The sequence below is a fragment of the Opisthocomus hoazin genome, chromosome 1 (genome assembly GCF_030867145.1).
Source record: "Opisthocomus hoazin isolate bOpiHoa1 chromosome 1, bOpiHoa1.hap1, whole genome shotgun sequence".
In the NCBI taxonomy this organism is placed as follows: domain Eukaryota; kingdom Metazoa; phylum Chordata; class Aves; order Opisthocomiformes; family Opisthocomidae; genus Opisthocomus; species Opisthocomus hoazin.
The window spans coordinates 145,509,054-145,521,657 of NC_134414.1; the positions used below are offsets into that span (position 1 = coordinate 145,509,054).

At 35.5% G+C, this 12,604-nt stretch overlaps 1 protein-coding gene across 4 annotated transcripts in view; it reads right to left on the reverse strand.

Moving 5' to 3' along the window:
• The window catches only part of AEBP2 (AE binding protein 2), a 55,092-nt gene that overhangs the window by 15,544 nt on the left and 26,944 nt on the right, over positions 1 to 12,604 (reverse strand). For all 4 annotated transcript variants that reach the window (XM_075440228.1, XM_075440217.1, XM_075440207.1 and 1 more), the window contains exons 4-5: positions 8,337 to 8,523; positions 2,364 to 2,488 (exon numbers count right to left, since the gene is read on the reverse strand). In XM_075440228.1, coding sequence (XP_075296343.1) covers positions 2,364 to 2,488; positions 8,337 to 8,523 — 312 coding nt within the window. The remainder of the gene's footprint in view (positions 1 to 2,363; positions 2,489 to 8,336; positions 8,524 to 12,604) is intronic.

A 12,604-nucleotide genomic window follows, 5' to 3' on the forward strand; every position in this document is an offset into this window, starting at 1 on the left:
CATGCATCTTACTTTCATTCACTTACTATGTTTCAAAGTTTTAAGATTTCAAAACACATGTAGCCAATATCAATACACGTGATTGCTGAACTGAAATATCTAAGAAAGCTAAAACCAGTGAAGAACAGTTGAGTATTCAAATATTTTGGAGGATTAATTCTAGCCATTTCAAAAAGCTGGAGGTGGGGAGGACAGGGTAACCTGTAAGATGCATTTTTTAATCAGTGTCATATCTGTTCTTTAGGTTAAATGGAAACGTTTAACTTCTTCCATCTGAAAAATTCAGAGAATCAAAGTACCAAGAATTTGACTCCAATAAAAAAAAAAATAAGTAGAAAAAACTCATAATGAAGTCAAAGGTGAACTTTGGAGAGCAAAAAGATTTCTTCAGAAAGTCTTTACTGATGACTGCATTCTACAGCTTTCCATATCTATAAAGAACAGAATGGGTTTAAATATATATATATAAAAAAAATAAAGAGTGCCTTTTCATAGGTATCTACAGTGACTACTTAGAATTTCTTCACATTAATAATTTTTCACTAGAACATCCATCCTGGAAAATACGGTATTGTGCTGACATTATGCTTATGCTGCAAAAAAACCCCAAGCCTACATCATTTACCTCAGTTTTCAGACAGCAGATCAATTATATCTTCATATTTTTCACATTTCAAATTAATGCCCCGATAATTACACATTTTTTCTTCATCTGAAGGTGGATATCATAAACCGTATTACACTATTTACCCAATCACCATTAAAATTCAAGGTCCTAATGCTTGTAAATTATGCAAAATGTGTTTGCATCCAAGGTGACCATTAGCTCAATATAACAGCGTACATCCTCAAGTCTCCTTCTATTCTACCTGTTCTTTTTAAAGCAGATTTTAGGCTGTCTCATCAATATAGCTGATGACCAGCACAAACCCACACAACTGTAGCAAGCACACTGAAGCCGGGTAGCAAAGTGCAGCATAGGGCTGAAGTCTTAGAAGAGTTCTCCCACTGGTACCACCTCTCCCACAACTGAGGTCTAAGCAATTTCACATCTAATCAGCCCCCTACCATCTGAAATGATGCACGCATGGATAAGCTAAAAGGATTTTCATCACTTCCCCCAAGTTAATTCGCAGCAGTTTTAGAGCACATTTCCCCCTCTAATTCCATCTCCTTATGAATTATTCCACCAGCCAGAGGTGAGCTTCCACAACCTAGTAGTCTGTCTGGATAACCTTTCAGATTAAAGCAAGCTGTGAATTAGACGAGAATCTGCTTTTCTCACAGCACTGTAAAATCCATGTTGGCCAAGAAAACTAGAATGAGATTTACATACAGAAACAGCTAAGCCACCTGCAAATCTCGCTCTGCAGCTGGTGCTCAATGCACAGAAAAGTTCAGGAGTAATCACTTGGGAAAAATTTCTAATACAAGCCACAGATATTTATAACAATCCTCAGTCTTCAACTGGGCAAAATAAGTTTCATGCATATAAAACCATCTTTTATTTATGAAAAGAGACTGACAGTTCAATAGTTGGAATCATGCGTTACAACTAAGCCATAGCTGAAGACACAGCAGTCGACATTCCTTCCTTGGACTGCAGTTCATCTTGCACTAGTCTGCCAATTTACAAAGTACACCTCCCTCTTTTTGTCCCATCTCTTAATTGTTTTCATCAGCTGAATCTCTACCTTTTACATGCCCGTATCTCCCAATTTGGTTAAGAAAATGTGAGGTTATATAGCTTATTGAACTTCTGATCCCTATACCCTAATACAGTACTTTTTTTCCCCTGTTTTGAACTTTTCTAAATTAATACTGATGTCTATCCTACCCAAACACAAGTGAAATTAACAAAATAGGCTATGGAAACAGGACTAAAGGCCAGTTCCCCACCTGGTACTTGTCTCCGCCTAGCGATTCACCGACATTTTGGTAGCAAGTTTATTAAAAGAAAAAGAAAAAAGGGGGACAAATACACTTATTCAGGATTATATATTTTAAACCAAAAAAAAAACCCCACCAATTTCAGACTATGGAAATGCCATCTAAATTGCATTCTTATTTAGAATATTTAACCAAATTTTTCTGCAACACATACTTGCTGTTAGATAGTTCCCCAAGAATATCAGGCAGGAAATGTTGCAAGCTATTAAATTTGTGAGCTAGAACAACTACTAACACCACTTTTAAAGTCAATAAACTAATAGAAATGGACAAATCAACAATGTGAAATACCCACTATTACTTATTTCTGATTAAATGCCTACAGCAGTTAGAGGAAAACAGAAATCTTTCTGAAGCATTAGATTTTTCAGACACATAGCTAAACAAACAGAATGCATAATATATATACTTACGGTACTATGAAATACAACGCTGTGGCCTTTTCCTAAACTTTCTATATGTGCCGAGAGGTTAAAGCAGATGGCTCGATGTCTTATAGCATCCAGTGTTTGTGCATCAAAGAAGTCATGAGGTCTTGCTAGCGAAAAAGGAAAAATGATCCTTAGTGTTCAACACATTGAAAGCATTCAAACACATTCAAGCACATAAATAAGTCTGAAGTGTCATTAGTAAATCATTTATCATTACAACAATAGCACTACCCTGTCAAAGAATTGCAAGCATTAATTTAACCGAGAGGAAGAAATTACTCCAAGAGGGGAACAATTCATTTAAGTCTCGTCAAAACAGTTGTTGTAGATGAAACAGCTATTTTGACAGAATTATACTCATTCTTTTTTTAAGTTTCAAGTGAATTCTATTCTTTCTTAATCTTCAAAATTAAGAATTCATGAATTTTGCTGAGTACCTCTGGCAATGTCCATTGTTATAATCTCTTGGGGAAAAAAAAAAAATAAGAAATCTCAGCACAAAGAAACTAACCCCAAAACTCTTTAGTAAGTATAAGTTCTGATTTAATGCAAATCCAGCTCAGTTAGTTTGTGACGTTTATGGGAAACTAAATGGCCAAGTCACCCTTACAGCAGAGTCAACAGTTCCAATATTAGCTGTGACTTTTTAAAAGAATAGCATTAAATTACTTCAAAACATGACAGTGCAAACAACCAACATCTTAAAAGCAGAATTATACCTTAATTCTTAACTTTTAGTAAAAACAACCTGCTCTAATTTATAATCACTGAAAAAAACAGATATATTCAGCAAATACTACGATGTCACAGAGATCAACAACGGCACTGAAAACAAAACAGCTTGGTACTGCAGTGGAACACAAAGCAAAGGATTCATTAAGAATTATCATGAACATACAGAAAATACTAGCTTGTCAAGAAATTTTTTATCTCCAAGGAGTAATAATGCTGAATAGTCATGGGGAAAACTCCACACTGCTAGACATTTTTCTTTCTATGTACAAGTTGTCATTCCATGTTCTTTGATTATTAGTAAAAAGAATATTTTCTAGCCAAGAAGCACCAACTGCATCACACACTACACTTCAATTTATAACAAGTGCAATTAACATTCACCTGATATTTTACAAGTAAAAACCAGTAGGCACTAATACAACATTTTCCCTTTTAGAAAAGGACTTTTATAGGTAAGTGTTTCTTGAACAATACAGAAATTATTGAATTCTGATTTGAAGTGTAAAGAAGGTCGATCAATTCTACACTAAAAGTACCTTATTTGAAAAATAACTGCTACTAGGGATATATAACTGCATACTGTTAGAAATGCTTCACAAATTTTTACAAATATGGTATGTAATACAGTAGTAAAATTGCAGGAGTAAATAAAAGTATGAATGAAAGTATTCAGATTTTTTAACCCTTATTTGAGAACAGTAATTCTCCAGATAACACACTACAATGAAACTAAGTATAGGAGTTGACATTACATTATCAACTACACATCATCCTGTAAACTACAAAAACAGCAAGTCAAAGTTCTGTTGTCTTCATTTAAATCAACTTGTATATTCCTTTTCACCAAGATTATCTATCCATTGCTTCAAAACAAACTACAAATTCCAGTTAAAGCTACTATTTCCTACACTCCTGGGACTAACTGTTGTTAAGCATTCATCTGTACATTATGTTCTGTCCTCAGTCTATCTCAGTTGGATACCGCCAATTAGGCAATCATCTCACTGAAATGTTTTTTCACTCTAAGTGGCAACAGAACCGCAGCTCATGCTGCAGGTGGTCAGTGATGCAAGCGTATAAATATTTGATAAATAAATATGAAGGAGGAAGGGTGGAATGGAAAAGACAACCCCAAATTTTTGCTTTTGGTTTCATACAGCAAATTTCTTCAGGATTTACCATCAGATAACATTCAACAGATGCAGAAGAAAGGATACAGTTTGTCAAAGGCATGTAAATAGTTATATCTACTCCTTATTAAGTGTCAATGTTGTATCTTCCATGTATCTTAAATCGATTCCCTCAAATTTATTTTCAGAGTAAGGGATCTCCCTTCCTGCTTAATACAAGTTCTAAGTACACATGAATTACTTAAGTCAAATAAAATCTTCATGCCAGTAGCCTACTAAATGAAATTCCAAGTCTTACGTAACTAACATAGTCTTACTATAAACTCTGTGAACAGAAAGTTTCCTTATCTTGCTTACATTTCTCCAGCGAACTCAATTATCATGCTTGATAATAACTATCACATCATTTTTTATATTGGAAAAGCAAGTGACAATATTGCAAATATAACCTCAGGTTCTGCAAAATTATTTGAGGTAGTTTCAGAACAGCAATATTATCACCTATTTTGGAGATACACACTTTCAATATATTTGGCTCTGTACCTCTAAATGGCAAACTACATGGAGCAGTGAATGTGTATAAGGCTATCCAGAAGAGAAAGCAAGTTACCGACTGTAATTCCGAATTATTCTGCAACGTCAAAATTTATAGGACAAATCAGATGGTCTCTATAGCACCACTCATGTAACCAGCTATAAGTGTCCATACTAAAACATGCTTTCATCATAAAAGTACTAATTTCCAAACTTAAAAGAACACACACTGTTTACAGACAGGAAAAAAGAAATGCAAAAGAATGGCAAGATGTTTTGAAAGAATTCAAGTAACAGTAAGAATTCTGTTCATAGTTCAAGTTACAAGATCATGTTCTCATCTCATATAAAGCCACAGTAAAGCATCCTTTTTTAATTTATCCATTAATGTCTCAGAAGGGTGTTAACCTTCAGATATAAAACACAGAGGAACCAAATTTATTAATCTGCTGTATTTAAACTGCTAAGAATTTATACACAAGGATGCTTCGATCAATCGCCAATAAAAATTTAATAAGCTACTCAACTCCTTGCAAAAAAAGCCCAGGTCTAATCAAACCATGAGGAGGTAGAAAGAACATGTTGACAATATTTTTTCAGGAGAAAAATTATTGTGTGATGCAAAACTAATTTTTTGTCAAATGATTACTTGTGATTCAAACAGACTGTACACTATCAAACAGCATCTTGCTTTACACCCATTTGTCGTAACTTCTCGTAACCGAACTTGCAAAGAACCTGGTACATATGTTCCAGCACCTCTCCTTTTGCACACTTTTAAAATATCTAAATATAAATCTATGTTCCTAGCTTTATATACTCTGACTGAAAATACTTAATGCTGTTATTTTGGCTTCTTAGTTATGGGCCCTTGCCCTCCTCCATTCTTTTTGGGGGGTTGTACTAGATAACCTTTAAAGGTCCCTTTCGAACCCAAACTATTCTGTAATTCTTGTGAAGACAAGATATAAGAACTTGAACACTTCATTCTTTAACTAAAAGCAAAACTAAGCTAAGAAACAGAAAGACAAGCAAAATTATATCAGCCCTTTGTCAAGTTCACCTAATCAACAATAATCCACACAAAAGTTTTAAAGAAAAGCTACCAATACTTAGCATTTTCAGAAAATGCCATCAACTTTGGATACATTTCTGGGTCACATACCCTCTGGAGAAATACATTACAGTAGTCAGTTCCCAACTCAGAGATGAGTTTTGCCTTTAGGCAAAACTCTACAGCCAGCACCGCATTTGTCTCAAGAGGCAACACGACAAAAAATTGCTCAAGCAGCTGTCATTTTTCTTCCTGCACAACGATCAAGACAGCAGACCATTCAAGTACGACAGTCTGGTCTTTAACATTCCCATAATATTTGGTAATTATATTTTTTTGCCATAGATTAATTCAAGAATTCTGCAGTAAATTCTTATTATGACTAGAACATTGAAGTTTTATCTATGAAGCTCTGATTTGAAACTTCTAAGTCAATAATATTCATCAATCACTAATAAAATGTCAACCTGAAAAACTACTTCTGCATATACGGGGGGGGGGGGCGGGGAGTGGGGGGTGGAAATTGAATAGAGATGTATTAAATCAGCCACCTAACAAGATCAATATGGAGAAGCAAGCTCAGACGCAACTCAGGAATCTCTGAAAGTGAAAATTTTGAAGTGACCAGTCTTAGTAACACAGTCAACAAACCAAGATAATCCTTTAGGAACCTGCAACTATTTCAAGTAAGTCTCTCTTTCATTACATCTAAGATAAACTACAAGGATACTGCAAAGCGACCACATAACTGTTCACTGATCAGCCTTCCCTTCTTGAACCTTCCCATGTACATAGATTAGCTAGAGTAAAAGGGAAAGCTCTTCGAAAGTCAAATTCTGAACAGAAATAGCTTTCTTCCTTCTTTGAATGTTGAATCAGTGTCAAAATTAGAGGAATTCTTGGAAGTTTACACTTTCAAGATGTGTTTAATGATATAATTTGTTCACATATATTTTAAGAACACCCAAACATTTCCCTCCCCCCAAAAAAAAGAAAAAGCCAAAAGAAGAAAAATCACCACAGCTACAGTTACAGTGGCTCTTCGAGCATCAAACTGCATCGTTGTCACACAGTGTAGAAGACAGACACAGGAAATAAACTTCAGAATTCTAGGTGATACTGTAACTTTCCAGGACAGGTTTCTTTGCATTCAAGGCAGAAAAATGACCACTGCTTCATGGACTTCAGTTGCTTAAAACACAGATAAGGTATTAAGATAAGAATAATCACAATCATGTGATACAGAGTAATCACTTAAGACTACTAGTATGTGCATCCACTGTTGCAGTACTATTTGAATAACTGGTAACTGTATTTCTTCACAGGAACAGAAAGATCAATACAGCGAAGTGTTCTGCCACAGCAGAGTTAAATAAGACTGTCATTTCTGACCCAGCAAAATAACATAAGTTCTCGGGCACACCATCACTAAAATCCTACCACCATCCAGGAGACAGGACTGAAATAATTGCCTGCTTATGAACAGAGCTCCATTTCTGTGGACAGTATAACAGGTCCAGCGGTTCACTAAAAAGGTACCTTGTGCTTCTCTCCAATACTGTAAGGTTGACTTTACACCACAGGTAAAAATTAATGGAATTCTTTTCTTCAGCTGTTGACATACCAGCAGGAAAAAATCTAAATGGGTTTTACTTGTCTCTATTCTAAAATGCAACTATCACAGTAACAGTTTTAAAATAATAAATAATCAGTTCAGTACTGGAGAGTTGCATCCAAAGCAATTATAAAACAAATTTTTTAACAATTGCCTAGACTTTCCTAACCATTTCTGCACATTAGAATCTCTAAATAAATTTGACATGTTTATTAGTCTGATGTTAGGACAACTCAGGAATCAAACAAATGGATCAAAAGGGACTAGAAAAGGTACTGGGTAAGTGATTATTACTTGCTAGAGGAAAGAATTCTCAGTTTAAATGAAAAAAAATCACACTTCTCAGCACATTGGTTCATATAAACTTAACAAACAGCAACTGAGTGGAGAAAGATTAAAAAAACATAGCAAGTCAAATCTGCCCAAAATTAGACTTTGGTCATATGCGTAAAACTCCTATTAAGCTAATAAAATGTTGTGATCAGAAGAGAGCTTACATAATATGCATTTATCTCCAATTTATATTAATCTGCAATCTGTATCTGCCGTATGGAACTTCAGATTTCATCATCACAAAACAGAACATTTTCCAACAGTTACATAGTTAGAAAGCAACTCTAAAATGAAAGGCATCTTTAAGTTGCAAACTCAAACTGTTGCTCACAGAAAACTGATCTTTTCTACTGAACACATACATGCTTTAGTCTAAAAAGAAACACAGACAGATCCTGGAACTGTTTTTCTCCCATCACAAGGGATGCCAACACTGTAATGCTAAAGATCACCAACCCTACCAGACCCACTTCTGCAAAGAAACCACCACACTGAAGGGGAACTTCCTATCTAAGACAGAACTTTCAAGAACTTCTACTTCTAGAAACACTTACGTAATGATCGTCGTCTCTTGTTCTTTAACTTTCTTCTTTTATTCATTCCAGCTTTAGATGGAGATTCCTCTTTGGCCTTTGGCTGGCTGGCAACTTTTGAAGAGTTCTGCTGGCTGAAGTGTGTGGGCACATGACGGGCAAGTCCTCCTTGAGATGCAAAGCTGGCATTGCACCCACCAACTACACACTAATGACAAAAAAAACAACACCTATGTCAGCATGCTATATTGCACTCACAGGAGTTTGACAGATCTCTCAGTTTGACTTTTCTGGCTCAACCTCCAACACACTAAAAGGAAGACAAATTCTTAGAGACCATGCAATTCTTAAAAACAGAAACGTCACCTAAAATAAATTTCTATCTGAACTTTGCAACCCTCAATAATTAGTCCATGGTAAACTAAATTTTTTCTATACTACATTATATTCTATAATATTGTATAGCATAAAACCAATCTCTAACAACGCACTGACAAAATCTTCCCACAGAAGATAAATGCTTCTGAAGAACTTCCCTTTCACAGACCAACAAGCCCACTGTCTTTCAAAATACTGCACTGTTATTCTGTATTTCTCAACAGCTCTCCAATCTTCTGCATTCGATAACAGTAACGTTCTCCAACATCCTCTTTTCTTCCAAGGCAGAAATAAAAAAAATACATCCTTATCCACACTGAATTTGAAACAGCTGAAGACTTTTTGTAAATGCTATATAAAGTCAATAAGCAGTTACCATACAGTCCTGTCTAAAACTTGAACTTCAGTAACTTGAAAGTTGCATTAACAATTATCTACACATTTATTTTGGGATGCTACTATTACTTCAGAAATATTTAAGAATGTTCTTATTTAAAGAAAATGGCCTCTCTTTCTCAAACAGAAAGATGAGAGAAGATCCAACAATAATTAAGCAGAAACACAGAAATTGCAAGATGCATGCAAATAAGCTAGTATTGGCTACAATAATTATTGGTATTTTTATAAGTATTTTATTTATATTTACAATTATTTCATCTGCAAAATGAGTATTTAAATGATACTGCTGGGGAAGGAGGCACAAACCTTTCCTCTTGTGCTCTGAACTTACAAGGGTAATAGAAAAGTGATTTTAAGATATGCATTCCATCACTGGCTACAATGAACTGTGTATTCACATGCTCAATTTTTCTTCTGATCCAGGTAACAGCGGTAGGGCAAGTAGCAAAAGACCCATCACCACTCTAAACCACTGGAAAGTTCTCCTTCCACATCTGCCTTGCTCCTCCCCCTCCTTCCCAGCTCCTTCACGTGTACCTCTCTGCTCTAGCACTTCCCTCCCCAACAAACTGATGAGGCAGCTCCAACAGGAGTTCAGAAGTAAGAACAGAAGTCACGCTGCAACCATGTACATAGTGGTAAGTTTTCTCTGAAGACTAAGGGTGAATTTGAAAGCTCTTACAGTAACCTCCCCCAAGCTGGCAAATTTGATTGAAAGACAAGAAAACAGCAGTAGAACATCACTCAGCATGTTTTGTCCCTAAAATCCAACTGTGTCGTTTTCCAACTGTGGCTGCAGAATTGAAAAGTCTATTTCTGCCTCAGACCTAGCAAATGATCATCATAAAAACATAACATATCCATGAAGAGAAAAACCTGTGTTATCCCCAAGGACTTAAAACTTGCTATAGGACTAAAATATGTATATATTTCAAGACAGTAACAGACAAAAGAAATAATAGGGTAACATTTTTCACATATTTATTTGCGTTTTCTTTTTAAGGGGGGAAAAAAAAAATCCTTAGAGGAAGTTAAGTAAAGTTTTCTAAGTACTGAGCTACCTACAAACATACAATTCCCTGACAAAAAGATCAGGATCCTTCACACTGTATTTGTTCCTCCCCGTCTCCCCCACTAATAAGTATCTTAGGAATTGTGAAGATTTTTACCAAAAACCCACCTACACCTTTTTACCTTGCCCTATAATTCCCCATGTTCCAACAATGGCAATATGGTATACTTATATTGTAGTGACTTACAATGCAAGACATCCCAGCACATCTATGAAATTCAAAACACTACAGATTCTGATCTCATTTACGCTACGGTAACCTCAATGAAGTATTTATTACTTCCAATTAATACTGATGATTAAAATTCACACTTATGGAATCACAGGATGGTTTGGGTTGGAACGGACCTTTACAATGATCCAGCTCTAATCCCACTACCATGGGTAGAGACATCATCTGCTAGATAAGGTTGCTCAACCTGACCTTGAACCTGACCCATTTAGTTGTATTAAAGATGATCAGACTCACAATCAACAGATACAGGTAAAATACATGTGTGCAGTAGTGCAAATAAATTTTTATTCTCTGGTTTTTAAGACCCTGAAACTGCTGTCTTGCCCAAAAAAGCAGTTTCATGAAACTAAGCTAAAAAACTAAACTAACTCATTAAGGTGCTCCTGACTTCAGCTTATAGCTCCTTGTCCCTACAAACACTGGCAGGAAAAAAAAAAGACTGAAAAAAAAAGAACAAAAAAAAAAAAACAACACACAACCAAAAAACACACCCATACTCTGATTTCATTCACATCGAGAAATTAAAATTTCAGTCTTGCCGACAACCTGCTAGGGGTCAAAAATAACCTAAAGTCTTGGTACAGTGCATGCATTACCATATTCCAAGTTTATTAAAGTATAATATCAAAAGGCAGTATTTTCTGAAAATAACACAAACTTTGTGTCAGTCGCATTTCTAAAACTTTTTAAAACACAAGTTCATAAGATTTATTTGTGTCTGTCAGATGGGAAACACTGTTTTATTACAAACTGCAGTTTGACTCATAATGTTATAACCTGACTTTTGTCTAGTCATGTACAAAGAAAACAAATCACTGATACTCTATACAGATTATCCGCAGAGGCTACTACTTACTTCTCTTGTTTTACCCAAGTGCTACTTCCAAAAGCCCCAAACCAGCATCCTTAAAACCTCAACATATGCAACTTGCAAGTAGCAATTATCTTTTTCCAGAAAGCCTATTTATACTATTGAGCCACAGTATGAAATATTTGCAGAAATCATTACATTCAGGTATTTTGTAGTTTGAGACTACCTGACCATGTCATCAAATAATCAACAGGTGATATATCAAAGATGACAGAGAATGCCTCTGTAGTAGACAGAAAATAGTAGAAGAGGAGAAAAATCTTACCTGTTTTTTTCTTTTTTTTTTTCTCTAAAATAATATATCCAGCAATCCGTTACTAATGGGTAAAGTCTCTTCTCTCCAAAGATAAAGGAGCAGTTCAGGCTGTCACTTCAGGATCTCTGGACGGTAAGTCACACCAAATCAGCTTCCCACCAGATAATTATACAGATCTAGAGGGCTTCTAATAAATCAAACTCAACTATTATGCACAACTTTAAACCAACCTCTTCATTTTTCCCCTAAAACCTAAATCTTAAAATTTTGCATTCAATTTTAAATACGATAGATTGGGTCCGGATTGGTGGATATGTTACTTCAAGAGAAAATAAGTCAACATGTAAGAAGTTTAATTTCTCCAGTGTACCCATACCCACCATTATTAATGGGCAGTAATGACCAGTGACTTTAATAAACAGGATATGAACATATCTAGCAATACGGGGGGGGGTTCTAAATTCAAAATAACCAAACCTCCTTTTTAGAACATTCAATGTGTAATTTTTCCAATAAATCTAATAGTAATCTTTTAGACATCTGGATAAACCTTGTTATTGTCTCAACACCTAAGTGTCTGGGCAGAATGCCTTTATATTTTCTATCCCCATCTGCAATGCTCTAATGGATAGAAGATATTCTGCCAAAAGCATAACAGACATGAATTCCAAATGAGGACTGAAGCCACTTGGCTGCATTTTCTAGATGTCAAGAAGTGTTACTCTACTCAGAGTCTTACCAAATGCAGTCACCCCTTAATGAATTCTGGAAGTCACAGGTGGTAGAATGAGCACCAAATTTCGTTATTACTTTCTTCCTCCCTTTTAAACACAGGATGAAAGCCTCCAATGAACCTGTGTTCTGTCACTTGTTATTGAAAGCATCTACCCCACACAAGCAAACCTTGCATGACTGATCTTAACCATTAAGAGCATACCCACTGGAATCAGTATGGGAAAGCAGCTGGTAGCATACCCACATGTAGTCTTATACTTACTGAAGACTGCTATATGCAGTTCTTTTGCATAAAATCTCTCACTGTTTTGTGCTCACTCTACCATTTGTCCTTTCATTGTGC